Raw genomic sequence first — 16,204 nt, forward strand, 5'->3', positions numbered from 1 at the left:
AATAAAATCACTTAATTTAGGAGAAATGTAGGGAAATAATGGTAATTATTTGGTGGGTGGGTGGGTGGGGTGTCAACAACATGTATGAGTATTGAGTCGTGAGTAAGTATGCTTTGAGCATTCGTTTCAGCTACGTTATAAGTCTAATTATAATAGTGTGTCACTTGATTAATATCATGATTTGGGGAGTGAATGGTGCCAATATTATTTTCTTTCAACTCAAGTTTCTTAGCTTTTACATTATTTGAAATGAGGAGTTTGAGTCAAATACTCTTTTTAATATAAAATGTCAAGACTCGATCGTAACAATTCAAAAGAGGCAGATTGACAGCAAAAACAGGGTGTAAAACAAGTTTAAATTAGTAGTAGTATTAGTAGTAGTAGGTAGACAATGTCCAGTACTGCTTTCATTATGGCTAAAAAGTAAAGTAGATATACTCAATAGTCTTCTTCTTTGACATGTCTCTTGAGCATATCATAATGACATGCTTCTTAATGAAGAGACAAGTGACATTTCAAGACCTTGGCCGTATGGTTAAGGAAAGGAAGCCTAGCATCTTTGCTTGTTCTTAATGAAAACAAAAATGGAAACTACTAGTGTTCAGAAGCTTAAATGCAAATTGGGTTTTGACTCAATTTTCTGTGTAGATTGTTTGGGCTAATGTGATGGACTAGCTCTCTTGTGGAAGACCCAAGTTATTTTAAAACTTTTCCATGAGACACATTTAACTCTTGGATACATATAGAGAGGGGAGGGAAGGACGGATGCTAAATTGTTTCTATTGAGTATGGACACCGCAAGGTGCAAAAAAGAATGGAAGGGTGAAATATGCTTAGATATCTCAATCAATAGAAATCAATATATGTGGTTATGTATTGATGATTTTAATGAGATTATGTATCATAGTGAGAAATTTGGAGGTGCCACACAAACTGAAAGACAAATGGTTATATTTAGAGATGTATTGAAGGAATGCAACCTGAGTGATTTAGGTTATTCTGCATAATTTTTGCTTTTTATCCACTCATGCAATATGAGTTTAATACCGCTAAGTCTTTTGGAGTGGCCGCTCTCTCTCGTAAAAAGCTCTAGGAAAACTCTCTCTCTCTCTCTCTCTCTCTAAGTTTCGCTGGTGGAAGAGGCTTCCTCCTCCTTCTCCATCTCCTTCCCTCATTTCTTCATCTATCTATTTTGTTTATCAAGGTAGTTTTATTTTATTTTATTTTTTTTTATTTCCTTCAAGATTAAAAAAGACAGATCTACAGTTTTCTATCAACTCTTGAGAGTACAAGAAGACTCCCAGGCCGCAAGTCGTTCAAAGGATATTGGCGGTTTTGACAAAATCACCGCACGTGGTCCTCACGTGCCACCCCTTTCAGCAGCTTTTCTCACCATACGTGCCAGATCATCAGAATCGCTACTATAAGATCTTTCAGATCTGACTTTGTGGCTGAAAAGAGACAAGCTTGATGTCTTCATAGATTCCAAAGTTAGTCCAAACTATAATCCGTCCATTTCCACATCTATCTTACTACTTTCCTTAGTGTTTAGTAAAAAAAAAAAGTTCATCTCTTGGACAAACTGTAGAGGTTGAATCTTCTATTTCTATGAAGGGTGATGTTGAGTCTCTATTTAGGCAAAGTGATGTATCTTGGACGTTTGTCTATAGAGAGTATCAGTAGTAGTAAAGACCAGACCAATCACAAAAAGAAATAGTGTACTGGTAGAGTTTCAAATGCATTAATTGGTTTATGAGGTAATGGTTGATATGAGAATATCTCTACATGTATCCGATCCTGGATATAAATTTCTCTAATAAATGAATAATGACAATTTCCCTTAAAAAAAATATCGCTAAGTTGGTAATCGTATTTACTTCCTTTTGTGATTGCTTTTCCTGTGCAACATGGTGGTGGTAACATTCTATGCATATCAGGATTTAAAAAAAAAAAAAAAAAGTTGAGGTCAAGGCCTCTTATTATTAAAACACCCTCACTGAGGCGGATGAATAACCATGATTACAACGTTTGCACACCAAAAAAACTAAGATTACATCAACGTATAATATAAGGAATATCCAATTTATCCAAACGAACTAAACCTCAAAGACGTCCTTGCACAAAAGCCGTCTCCAATAAAATCTGAAATTCTACCATTAGTACCCTCTTTTGCCAAGAAATCCGCCACCATATTAGCTTTTCTAAAATTATGCCGAAAACAAATCTTAAGCAAACGAACAAGTTCCTTCACTTCCTCCAAAAAAATCCCATAAAAACCAAGACTTACAAACACTCGAAGCTAACCATCCCACCACCACACTTGAGTTGGACTCCACCACTAAATCTCTTAAACCAAGCGAACGACACAAACGTAATCCATCAAGTAAAGCTCTACACTCCGCAATTTTATTTGTCCCTTGACTGTAAAAATGAGCAAAACCGACCATAACTCTCCCCTATGAATCACGAACAATGCCTCCACCACCCGACATTCCAAGATTTCCATAAGAACCACCATCCACATTCAGTTTGAACCTCCACACATCTAACGACTTCCACATAGCCAACATTGGCATTTCCACATGCACCGACACAATTGGATAATTTAATTCCCACAATACTAACAAATCATTAGATCCCATTTTTCAAAATTGCCGCAAAGCTGCTTGTGATGTCCATTAATGTTACTTTAACAACATGAATAATTGCCCTCCAATCATATTTTATATCCTCCATTCGAGCTAAACATTGGGACCTCCAAAGAACCCATGAAATAATAATTGGAATGACTCCACGAATCCATCCAACCATCAGATGCCCAACTGCAGGACCCTACTAGAAATTCATCATCCCTTCCCAACTCCTATTCTGTGGCAGCTGAACCCCACAAATGGCAGCAAAATAATTCCACACTCTTCTCGCTCCCTCCCTCCCCCTAGCAAAGAACATGAATTAAAGTTTCAACTTGGGGGTCTACGCAACAGGTACACTTTGAAACAATCGAAATTCCAAGTTGACGGATCACATCATCCACAGGCAATGCTTTCCGTCAAGCCCTCCGACACATGAAAAACATTTTCTTCGGCACAAAATCCTGCCATAACCACCTCCACCATGGACAAAAAGTATCATGATGTCGAAGCAGCTGCCAAGCTTATTTCATTGTGAACACTCCTTCCACCGAATGCATCCAAACATAAATATCATTTCCTTCCCGCAGGCGTAAACCAGATTGAGTTATTTTCTCAACAACATTCTCGGTAACAAGTGCTCTTAATAACTTGAGATTCCACCATGTTTCATCAACTTGGGGGTCTACACAAGAGGTACACTTTGAAACAATCAGAATTCCAAGTTGCCTAATCACATCATCCACAAGCAATGCTTTCCGTCAAGCCCTCTGACACATGAAAGACATTTTCTTCAGCACAAAATCCTGTTATAACCACCTCTGCCATGGACAAAAAGTATCATGATGTCAAAGCAGTTGTCAGTCTTATTTTGTTGTGAACACTCCCTCCACTGAATGCATCCAAACACAAATATCATTTCCTTCCCGCAGGCGTAAACTAGATTGAGTTATTTTCTCAACAACATTCTCAGTAACAAATGCTCTTAATAACTCGAGATTCCACCATGTTTCATCCACCACAGACCGCCCTGCAACCTAGCATCCCCTACCACCGAAATCTCCTTCGCCAATGGCCCATCACCCAACCAATTATCATACCAAAAATTCACCTTACCACTCTAGAGTAATCATCTCAAGTTACATAAAACAGTAGGCATGAGCCACATGACACATTTCCATAAACGAGAATCCTCTCCCCAAAAACATAACCGATGCAATGTGCGCATTACCCACATATTTGGTGGAAAACAAATTCAACCACAACAAACCTCCCATAATTAATTTCTAGACGAATTTCATAAGTAAAGAATTTTGAACCTCAGATAGATCCCGAATTCCAAGCCCACCTTCCTCTAGTGGTAAACAAATCTTCCTCCAAGATATCCACTTCCTCTTATTTTTATCCATGCTAGAACCCCATAAGAAATTAGATAATATTCCTTTTAAGTGCTGACAACACTCCTTGGCAAATTCAACACTAAAAGCAGCCTACTATTCAAAACATGCTTAATAAGAATAAGCTTACCACCAAAAGAAAGAAGCTTGCTTTTCCAACCCGCTAATATCAGGATATGATATCCTATAGTATCAAATTGGTTTGTAATGAAATTGAAAGGATCCTAACTGAGACCTAAGAATAATTGTCTCCCTAATAACTCACGATTTTGTACATGACTGGAATTAAATCATTCAAAATGCAACAAGTCATTACCAACGGGCTTTAAAGGTGTGATGCTACCATGATATGTTGCTGTACTTATTCCATGATTATACACTCAACAGCAGAATTGAGTCGTTTGATTGGTACACAAACTTCACAAGCTCACATCCGCTTCGAACTAGATTTTCGTGTTAAGATGTTGGGTTCAACAGTTACAAGCAGTGTCGGGTTTGGAACAAATGCATCGTGTCTATTTTCAGAGTAAAAACTAAAACCAAGACTAAAAAAATCCATTATACTCGCTTCCATGATAAGGAGGAATATTTCTGAGAGGTTCTAGAAAAATAAATCTGTATAGGTTAGTTAGGCTACAGATTTACATTGATGAAGAAAAACAGAGAAATGACGAAGAACACAAAAGCTGTTGCCAGTCACAAGGTTAGGATTGGGTGACTAGAGTCTTCTCATCGTGTCTGAGTTGAACCTTTCAACATCTCTCCGCTTTCAGACATTCCCATGAATAGGCACCTCTCCTTGATTATCCAAGGGCATGTACTGCGCCATGATTGCCCGTATCTCGGAATCCATGTATCTCTGCAGAAATTCATTTACACTGGAAATTAGAATCACTAGAAAAGGTACGACCCTTGATAAATTCAATCATGTGATCTGAATCTGAATCTGGCCACCAACAAAGGGACATTCCCATGTTTTAATATACAACAATTTTTTTTCTTTTTTGCATCTAACTCTTTGCTTAGCTATTCTTCGGCATTTTTAACTAACCATAAAAATTCTCAACCAACTTAATCGCCGGTTGCCTACACTAGTTCCGGCATCTAACTCTTTCTCCTCTCTCCCACTTAAGCTTTCCTTCACCCTGATTTCTTCTTTTTCCCCTTTGTTTCACTCCTTACAGTCACGCTTTTTTTGTTTCAAGGATATTCACTGACCTAAAAATGTCACAAATTGCCCCAGGATCTTATAGTCGTGTGTAGACCCAGAAAATAATGATTACCAACAAGATTACCTGGTCAATTTAGAACTTGTTGAACCATATAGAAGTGAGTTTGACAAGTGATATATGGATATAATTTAACCCCATTCTGAATCAAGAACTACTCGAACTGCAGAATGTACATAGGTTTTATGAAACAGCATACATACCCGGATCCTGTACTTGTAAACTGCATATCCCCCAACCCCAGTAGCAGCCAAGCCAAGAATAATAATCCAAACAAAACTCCAGCTGACAGTGGTATTATCTTTACCTGGATTTTCCAACAGATAAGAGGCCAGAGGAAAACAAATGGCAAATTAAAGAGAAATCAGAAATCAACTGTTCCATAACAAATGACAAACGATTTGTCAAGAATCAGAAAATCAGAAATCACGTGAATATCAGGTTAATCTTGAATCCTACAGCAATATAGTACCAACACAACAAAATCAAACAAACGAGAACTTTAAAAATTAACGTGCATTTTCAACCATGGTTTATTAATGCAGTTCACAACTGTAGCTACATGCAAACGTACTGTGGCTACATGCAAATATTTTTCGGTAAACATAGCTTAAAAGAGTATCAGGGGATAGTGACATAATGATGAATTTCCCGCCTTGTGAATCTCCTAAAAAACACTTAAAGCACTTAAAGATACTTACTTATACATATGTCATTTTCTTGCATGTAAAGTAGATCGCCACTACAGCTGCATTCATAACTGCCCCACGTATTCTTGCATTTGCAAGATGGGCACTGGCAAGCCGACTTCTCTTTGCACTCATCAACATCTGGACCAAGGAAACAGCAAAGAAATATTAGTGAATCAGTAAAAAAAAATCCTAGTTGATCCAGTGGCAATGGCAAACCTATGACTATCTTGAAGGCAACCACCCATTCCCCCTGCTATCAGAGACCATCAATAGTGGGCCCTAGATCCCATAGATAGAACACACAAATATCCAAAGTGGAAATATTGAATTGCTATTGAAACCTAAAAACCTAAGTCATCCTAAATTTGCTTTGTATGTGGTTCTATCATAAATATGCTTTCAAAAGTACATTCTATTATAATTCTTTAGTATTGTAACTATGTATGTATGGCAGTGACTGGACCTTAATTTATAAGGAAATTTCATGACAAGTGCCTGTGTACTTGGGCTTTTGCCTATTCCTACAATCAATAAAATCTTATTTACCTTTATAAAAACAAAAGGAAATTTCATGACCGGTGGCCAGAGGAGCCTCAAAATAATTTGAGGTTTTTCAATAACCCACAACTTCATCAAATTAACCATGAATTTCATAATAGATTTTATTAATTGTAAAGATCAAGGGCAAAAATACCTTCACAGGTATTAACTCCATCACCCTTGAATCCTGATGGACACTTGCAACCTTTTGAGTCATCCTGTTTAATCATTGGAGATTCAGTTAGATAAGAAACAAGAGGACAGGACAATATGAAATTATAAATCCCTATGTATCTAAAGCTGGATAACTTACAACACAAGCAGAGTAAGTCCGGCCTTCCTGAGTTTTCTTCCAACAACCTCCATTATTGATTTCGCAACGTAGAGCTCCCGAAGCTGTTAAGCCAAGCAAAATCACAGCATAAGTAGAAATGAAATAGATAGGTAAAAGTGAAAAATAGCAGTTTTCTCATAGACTGAAACAACCTAATTAAAGCCAACACAAAAATTCTGAAAATGCCCCCACATCAGTCTCTAGATATTTCCACTCCCTATTGAAGTTTTTTTTTTTTTTTTTCTGATAAGTTCTTCCACTCCCTATAAGTAAGAGCCATGTATATATGATTATAACCCTACTAATCCCACCCCTGCCACAAAAGGGGAAAAAACCACTGCCACATTTACCAGGGAGCAAATTGTGTTACAGTTTAAGAGTTCTGTCATTACCAGCGCCATCCATACATTTATTTGGGTCATAACTTTTTGTCATCTTTAAATTTCTCTGAGTGCCATGCCATGTGAGTTCATGGCAACAAAAGAATTGTTTTCCAGAAATTTTAAAGATGAGCATGGAAAAAGTTTGTTGAAGGTAGCCAATAGCTTTTTGAGTGTAAGCTTTGAATGAATGTGCCAACTAAAGGGGTCATCTATGCATACAAAATGGTCAATTTAAGAAAAGACAGGTAAGAAGCAAGTTGGTAGGCCCACTCAAAATAAGCTCCTAGTTCCAGAGTCCAAAAACCACAGAGACTTGAATTAAAGTTACCAGAACCTATTTCCATCACTAACAAACAAATAGCTTCCTTGCAGATTGCTTGAATTTGATCTATCAGGTCTATTTCAAAAATAAATTAGCACTCTATCGGGGGGAAAATTTACCTTCACAATGAGTATAACCATCACCAACAAACTTTACACCTTGGACAACAGGGCATTCACATACTCTTCCTCGGAAAGTGTCCTAGAAGAATAGGAAGACTCAAATAAGGACCAAGCAACAAGTGAACCCATCAAAGTTCATAAAGAAAAAAAAAACCCCACAAAACACGCCCACAAACGTTGAGAAAATGAAAATACCTTGCATGCAGTTATATTAGTGGCCTTGTCCTGCCAGCAGCCACCATTGTTGCTCAAACATTCATTTGTTTCTACATCTGAGAGAAACAATTTGTAAAATCCAAATAAATAACATGTTGAAAATAGTCCATTTTCAATGGAATAGTTGAGAACTGAGATTACAGAATAAGCAGAATATCCTCGAGGATTCCCAAACCAACCTATAAAAACAGCCTACCCACACATCTAGCTGATTTGCTTCTCTAGATAAATATTATCTCAGGGAGCTCTATACTTCTGATAAAAGCTTTTGAATAGGAGATGTGGGGGAATAAAATGATTGATAGACATCCTACTTATCAACTCATTATAGAAATGGGACCAAGGATTTCAGAAAAATGAAACCAAGATGCTTGTTTTGCCTTTTGTATGGTAAATAGATGCCACAGCAACAACTCTTTCGTTAAAAGGCAACACACACACCTACACCCACATACGTGCAATGGAACCAAGAAGGTTTCAGAAAAGTGAAACCAAATTAATTTGTTTGGCCTTTTGTATGGTACATAGATGCCACAGCAACAACTCTTTCGTTAAAAGGCAACACACACACCTACACCCACATACGTGCAATGGAACCAAGAAGGTTTCAGAAAAGTGAAACCAAATTAATTTGTTTGGCCTTTTGTATGGTACATAGATGCCACAACAACCACTCTTTTGTTGAAAGGCAACACACACCCACACAACCCACAAGGGTAGATGAAGACCTTCACTTAAACAAATGGCAGGCTCTGTGGTCTCCTCAAAACCTGCACAGATGGCCTTGAGAACTGCTACTTTGTCCAACTTCCCTGAAGCCATTATTACAATCAAAATTAAAAAATATATATATATGTGAAAAAACCGAAGATTACAAAGCATCCATGCAGTAAATAGCTAACAAGATCCGGAACAAGCAGTGTCAAACCTCTATACTGTCTGTTATTTATAACAAGAGTTGGTAATATTGTAACATCTCCACGGGAACCCTTGCCAATCTGAAAACCAGAATTGTGAAAAAGCAAGATGAGTGAAACATAGTATGGAAAAATTAGATATTGAAGAGAGAAAGCCATCAGCACATTGTGAACTGTTAGCCTTCTAAATTTCTAAGTGTTTACCTGTGCATCCTGTTCAGCTTTAAGAAGTGGGTTGTCCACATCTGCAGTAGTGTCTCCAACGCATTTTTTTATCTCCTTGAGATCAACCCCTGTTAAAGTAAATCACAGGAAAATGTTAATGACATTAGTTTTCAATTATTTAGGTATGCACAATAAGTAAGTCTTTAGACATGGAATATAAGCTTGCTCTCATCTACTAGTACCTACTACCTAATAAATTAAGAGATCGTCAAAAACCGATCACAATGGGAAGTAAATGCATTTCCAAGAGCCCTATAAAATTAAATATAACATGACATTCTGAGGCATTGTGTGCAAGCAGAAATGTCCAAATTAATGGAGTTCATAAATTGACAAAAACACACAAAATAAGAAGCAAAAAGATAGTGTCATAACTAAAACAAAGGCCAACATTGATTTCAACAAGGTGTTGTAACTTGAATTCAAAAATAGAATGAACAATTAAGGTAATGAATAACGCCAGCATTAGTCACTAGAATGTTGGCAATATGGTGAATGATTCATTTCACAGAAAAGCACATATATCACTCATCGTAGATGTCACTGGAAACACCTTGATTAAAGATGGTTCGTGGCAACAATAAACTCTGAACCAAAAATCTAGCATAATTTGACAAATTTCATAAAAGAAAAATCAGAACTAAATAGAGCAATTGAGGTGAAGTAACAAACGTAAACATATAATGATTTTAATGTGCGACATCCTCGTACATAGATTGCCAAAGAAACATACATTGATATTTTGAAATGCAAGCATCTACATTAAGTCTTCAACATACCAAGTGACTGGATAACTTGATTTGAGCAGTCTTCAGTATACTTCTTCTCTTTCATTGGGCAACGGATTGCAAAATCTGCCACGTAGTCCCACCAAAGCCATGGCTTTCCACTTTCATTTGCGACCTTAAAAAAGCAAACTTCACGTAGATTTTGAACAACAACATCCTTTCCATCATACCCTCTGCTGAAATCCTGCTCAGGATCTGGAGCACAGTACCTCCCATGATTGATACACTGAGACTTGCACTGTTTGCTCAAAATAAAAGCTTCTGGGCAGTACCAAGTTATATAGTGCGGGGTGAACTGTGTGTACCCATTCTTCTCAAGTATCTGAGCTGCTCCTTTGAAGCTCTTTAAAAATTCAATCTGACTGTCACACTTTGGCCCACATTCGTCATTGCTATTTGTCCAAAACTCGTACTCAACCCGCTCATCAGGATGTGGAAGAGCCTCAGACCAATCAAGATTTATGTTAACCATCTCTCCTTTAGATATAACTTTTTTAATGCTATCCCCCAAAGACTTGCTAATAAGTGCTGAAGGAATGGTGATGTTCTGTAGATAATCAGCATCAGCATTCTCTTCTTCAGGAGTGTCCATGGTAATTAATGGTTCAATCCTGTCATCCGCAACAAGAATAGCTGCTGCTCCACCTTTTTGTGCGTTCCATGCCTTCAAGGTAAAGTAACAATCTGCCAGCACATCCAAGTTATGGATGAAAACTTCCATTCAAAAGAATTCAAAAAAAAAAAAAAATGAAATCATAAACAAATACAAATAATATGTAAGCAGCCGTTCAATTTAGTCACAGCCCTAGGAAAACCAACATAAGAAATAGGGTAAGATTTAAAGATCTTATGCCATAAAATAACACTGATGGATAAGCAAGATATTCATTTGCATGTATATACGATGAAAATTTAGTAATACATTCAATCCAAAAAACAGAAGCAAATAGACCCAAGACAAATTTCAAAACTTTGTACCCCGGACTTCAGTCAACTAGACGGAAAGATTGAAATCAATGGGGGGAAAACTTCCTTATATAAGAATCTTGATGAAGAGAAACTAAGCTCCAGTTGTCAACTTAATATTTTTACAAGATAAATGTGTGAGTGACAAGATTATACAATAAATAGACAGCATCTGATCTGTCGTGCCATAATTAGCATCCTAACAGTCATATCGAGATGAGATTCAAATACCTACGTCATTACCTTAATAAGATAAATTGGATTCACAGAATAAGCTATCACCAAAAACGGAAAGTTTAACCCCGAGTTGGCAATCTTTCATTCTGGGTAACTTAACATTCAAAGGGAAGAAAAAAATAATACTTTACAAACAAATTCAAAGTACATAATCTCTTATGAGGAACTTTACAAAGAAAAAAAGGCTGACCTCCTCTATCGACGAGTAGAAAGGTAGGCAGGGCTCCGGGCCTGGAGTTGAAGGAGATATCTACGTCATCGAAACTCTTGCATGCCTTTTGATTGGCTTTGGGGTACGTCACAATGCCAACCATGGTTCCTCCATACTGAGGAACTCCAAAATTTCCAATTGCACATTCATATACACCCTTCAACGAGTTCGGTGAAGAAACTCTTAAGCTGTTCTTCTCCACCACAAACCTTGCCACACCAAAACCGCACAACATAAACCAAAAAAGCGCCAAAAGCCCTAGCTTTTCCCCCATCTTGTCACCCAGCCACCCTCAACCAATCCACGAAGAGAGAAAAATCCAGATCAAGAAAACCAAATCATTGCGCTTACCTCAAAAACCCAACAAAACCAAAACTCGATTACAATGAATAAAACTAAAACTCGATTACAATGAATTAAACCAAATCTGATAAGCTAAAGCTCTTTTTTCTATTAAAGTTTCGGTTTTTTTAGAACCCAGATCATCAGAATCGACCACTATTTACGGTGAAAGCTATCCGGGTCTTGAGCTGAAACTGGAAAGAAGCGTACAAAGGGGGATGTTCGTTTGTGCGTGCGTGTTGGGAGAAAAAAGTATCTTGAGGGGGAGAAACGAGAACGTGGGTTGGAATTGAAAGACGTGTCGATTACGCTCAGTTGTAATTTCAATCCCTCGGAGAACTATACCATCGTCTGTAGAAACATGGTGTAAATCAAAGACCAAACCGCCATTAATAAAAAGGGTCTCTTAAATGTTAAATTTTAGGATATGTTCAGATGTTGAGATGAGTTGAAATAATAAAATATTATTAAAATATTATTTTTTAATATTATTATTATTTTAAAATTTAAAAAAGTTGAATTATTTATTATATTTTATATTGAGATTTAAAAAAATTAAAATGATGAGTTGAGATTTCAAACGAGATTACCTTTTATGCGATGGTTTTATTATTTTTTTAAGTTGTTTGAATTTTAATTTTAATTTTAGTTTTAAATGTAAGATTAAAATTTGATTGGAAGAGGAAGGAGAAGAGAAAATCGATACGTGATTGCATGCAACGTAGGTGTCCATTTGAACAAGCAACACTTTGGTCACTTCTTGCCAAGTCTTTTTCTTAATTGTTTTTCTTTAAAATAAATCATATTTGATATTTGATAAGAGAGAAATGCAGGAGACTCATTTATATGATTTAACACATAATTCATAATTATTATTTTTTAATGAAACTCTTCTATTGGATAAATTGAGGAGTTCTAATTAAATCAAAATTCCCGAAGGTGTAATTAATAGAGTATATATAAGTAGTCATGTTTTTGTTGATTTCATTTAGCACAAGTTTTATTCCCAACGTGACTTTTCCATTATAATTTATATATCGAAGTTAATATTATACTGATAAAAATAAAAACTTTTCAAAAAATTATTTTATGAATTCTTTTTATCATAAAATAGATTTTATTTTTTAAAAAAATAAAATTAGATAAATCAAATAACGATGCTTGTGGCGTAAGAGGCGGAAGGGACGCAAATGAAAAGTAAAACACTTTAACGGCACGGGCAGGCGGCACGCAATTTAAAGCAAAAGGCCGTCCACATTTATGTTGACACCCTGATCTTGATCCAAAATTATAACCCCTAAAATAGTGGATCAAAGCAGAGTACTGACCACATGATTAACCTAAAGAGTGGTGTTACTCTGTCGCAAGTGTCAAGTTACATTAAAATTATTTTTATTTTTTTTAAATATTTTTAAAAAATATAAAAATATATCAATATATTAATAATCATTTTTTTAATTATTAAATAAAAAAAATTAAAATAGATGAGGTGTTATTCTTAACCCAAATGCATCCACAAAACTACTACTCCATGATTTGAACTAATTAATTACATGCAAACTTTGCATTCATATAAATAAATAAACGAAGAATTAAGCTTAATTAGAAGTTGTTAAGTTACAAAACAAAACACCACCACCTAATTGCATGAATATTAATATTATAATATATAATTATATTATAATATTGATCAGATCAATGGGATGATTAATTCATTAATGTAAATGGCTGCTACATGTGGTAGTAGTACTAGTCATGTACATGTAGGGTGTTAAATCGTGTTAACGAATCGTATTCGTGTCGTGTCAAGATATGTATATTATATTATATAGGTCAACTCTAACCTGACCTGTTAAGCTTATTGTGTCAAAATCTCAAACCCTAACATAACCCATTAATATAACGGGTCGTGTCGTGTCAACCCGTTTTTACCCGTTTATGTAAATGGATTGAAATAGATCCAAAATTAACCCATTTTATCTAGTTAAGTTTAGCATAATTTTATATAAATATTAAAATCATAATATCTATAAAAAAATATAAAAATAACTACAAGTCTAAAATTACAATCAAAACAATAAAAATATCGAAATTAAAATCCGAACAATTTTATTTTTTAGGTATAAGGGTATAATTGTAACTTTAACTTTCTTAACGGGTCGGTCGACCAGTTATCAACCCGTTAAGCTATCATGTTTTAACGAGTCAACATGTTTTGACCTGACCGTTAAGGGTAAACCCTAACCCGCTTTTATCGTGTCGTGTTCGTATTGAGTTAACGGGTCATGTCACATATTGCCACTCTTATGTACATGCTCATCTGCCCATCCAAAGCAACGCACGACTGGGTAACAAATCGCGAACATCCATCTTCCAATACAACTGAATAAACAACTCGAGATCAATGCAGGATCAGGATGATGATCAGGATGATATTGGCCGTGAGTATAATATTAATGAGGATGCGGATGATGACCGATGACCTTGTTCAATCTTCTGCAAATATTCCTGCTTCAACGTCTATATATATATATATATACAGATCATATCTAACAAAAATCAGCAACAAATCACCCTCACGCATCTTCTACATGCAGTAAACATATATCCCATGCAATATGGAACTATATATATATATATATATAAAGAACATATATAAATAAAACGATTAAAGAATATGATATTTTACCATAATCGATACTCAAACCTTTATATTAATTCTCGTATCCGGCGGCTGCGAGGTGGTAATGGCGATCTGCAACGTCTACCAAGGGAAGTTTCCTTTTGTAATTTGAGAAAAGAGATCAGAGTGGCTTGAAAGCTATTTTATTCCTCTAAAAAAAAAAAACTATGTTATTCTTAGGAACATTTGTGGGCGTAACAACAAAGCTGATCTCGACAAGTTGTCCGCAGAGAGTGACCGGACAAAAAAGATGTACTAGAGAGAGAGCGAGAGAGAGAGATGTATTCGCACGTAGCAGGACGGCACAGAGAAAGTGACTATTGATAAGGACATGCATAAGCAAAGTTTCAGCATGCAGTATCCAAGCGGACATCAAAATCAAGGACCCCGTACGTATTCCCTTTTTTAATTAAAATGATTGAACTCCTTGTAATTTGATCAAACTTGGACAGCCATTGTAGCTGAGTCCAAGAAGCAGAGAGGAAAATATGAAGAAACATAGAGAGCAGATCAGATCAAAAGAAACAGATCGAAACACGTAATTGATAGAGAAAATTTTCTTATAATATTAATGATGTGAGAAAACGACGTCACTCTAATAATACATACATGATCATGTGTAGCATTTATATAAAAGTGAATGAACGCATGCATGCTGAATTAATTAAATCATCTCAGGTATCTTCTGGAATTGCTAACACTCCCATTGAGTGAAAATGTTAATAAGACCTATCTTGAGGAGGTTAATGAGTTTATGAGTACTATTAACATGTAAGGTCTTTACGATACTAGCCTGAATTTTGTCACGAATTAAGTGACAGTCTATTTCGATATGTTTAATTCTCTGATCATAGAATACTGGATTGACAACAATTTATAGGGCTACTTGAAGATTGTAACAAAAGAGAAGGGCATTCGATGCCGTTTTCTTTTTTTGGTTTTTATTGTGTTCATGTAGTGTACAGTAGTAGTTTATTGGCCGTTTCGAAAGAGGGAAAGTGGTCCAAATTCAAGTGCTGGGAACGTTTTGTCGAATAGATTGCTTGCTGAGTTCTTTGGTCCTCTATCACTGTGTCGTGATCTATTTTATTGAACTGTAAAATCACAGACTGACTTCATCAAAACGGCAACAACAAAAAAACAAAGAAATTAAAATCACGACTGACTTAACTTTCGGGGAAATTGTCGCGACCATCCCATGCATGAATTATTGATCAAAATTTGTCTCGCGCGTATTGGGTTCGCTATATTTAACGGTCATCTTTTATTTATTTAACTATTTCATATTAAATCAAGAGATAATAAAAAAATTATAAATAAATAGATAATCAAAATGACAATTCTATTGTCTTTACCATACTCTACCTCACATTAAAATTCTGGATAGAGAACTGCTATAATTTACAGAGAAATAAATATATTTTGTGTCCTCATGTAAAGGGTTTTGATGCAAGATAACCAAAGATCTTCAAGGATATCTAGTGCATATTTCCTCTGGTTTAATGCTATGCCAATTGCTCATCTTGCTACTTCCAGTCGAATAAAATATTTTAATTCACCAAGGTCCTTTATCTTAAATGAGAGGAGATCAATGGGAGGGAGAAGAAGAAGAAGGTTGAATGGTAGTATTTGCAATAATAATCCTGCAAATATGATGGAGGCTTGCGAACTTGGGAAGATTGTCTAATGAGACGAGAATGGGAGGGAGAAGAAGAAGAAGAAGAAGGCTTAATGGTAGTATTTTTTATTAGAGTTAGAAGGAGAAGATGTTGTAGGATTGGAGTTTGGAAGAGAAGAAACAAAAGGTGGAGATGATGTAGGAAGAACCTCAGGTATAGAATATGGCAAGACAAAAGAATTAGAAGCAGATGTGGAGGGAGAAGAAATATATTGAAAATGGAAGATAGTTTTATGAAAAACTACATCCCAAGAAATGAAGATTGATTGGAAGTCGAGATCAAAAGTTTTGT

The 16,204-nt window shown here is 35.8% G+C and overlaps 1 protein-coding gene across 1 annotated transcript; it reads right to left on the reverse strand.

Annotated features, from left to right (window-relative positions):
- Nucleotides 1-4,445: 4,445 nt before the first annotated feature.
- On the reverse strand, nucleotides 4,446-11,924 carry LOC121267807 (vacuolar-sorting receptor 1-like). Its single transcript, XM_041171870.1, has 12 exons — nucleotides 11,189-11,924; nucleotides 9,787-10,479; nucleotides 8,987-9,075; nucleotides 8,794-8,863; nucleotides 8,594-8,677; nucleotides 7,845-7,921; nucleotides 7,647-7,728; nucleotides 6,802-6,884; nucleotides 6,643-6,706; nucleotides 5,958-6,086; nucleotides 5,460-5,563; nucleotides 4,446-4,886 (listed from the first exon to the last, which is right to left on the reverse strand). Exons 1-12 carry the CDS (start codon nucleotides 11,481-11,483, stop codon nucleotides 4,797-4,799), a joined length of 1,860 nt encoding a protein of 619 aa, XP_041027804.1. The 5' UTR covers nucleotides 11,484-11,924; the 3' UTR covers nucleotides 4,446-4,796.
- Nucleotides 11,925-16,204: the final 4,280 nt, after the last annotated feature.

The sequence above is a fragment of the Juglans microcarpa x Juglans regia genome, chromosome 5S (genome assembly GCF_004785595.1).
Source record: "Juglans microcarpa x Juglans regia isolate MS1-56 chromosome 5S, Jm3101_v1.0, whole genome shotgun sequence".
Taxonomy (NCBI): Eukaryota; Viridiplantae; Streptophyta; class Magnoliopsida; order Fagales; family Juglandaceae; genus Juglans; species Juglans microcarpa x Juglans regia.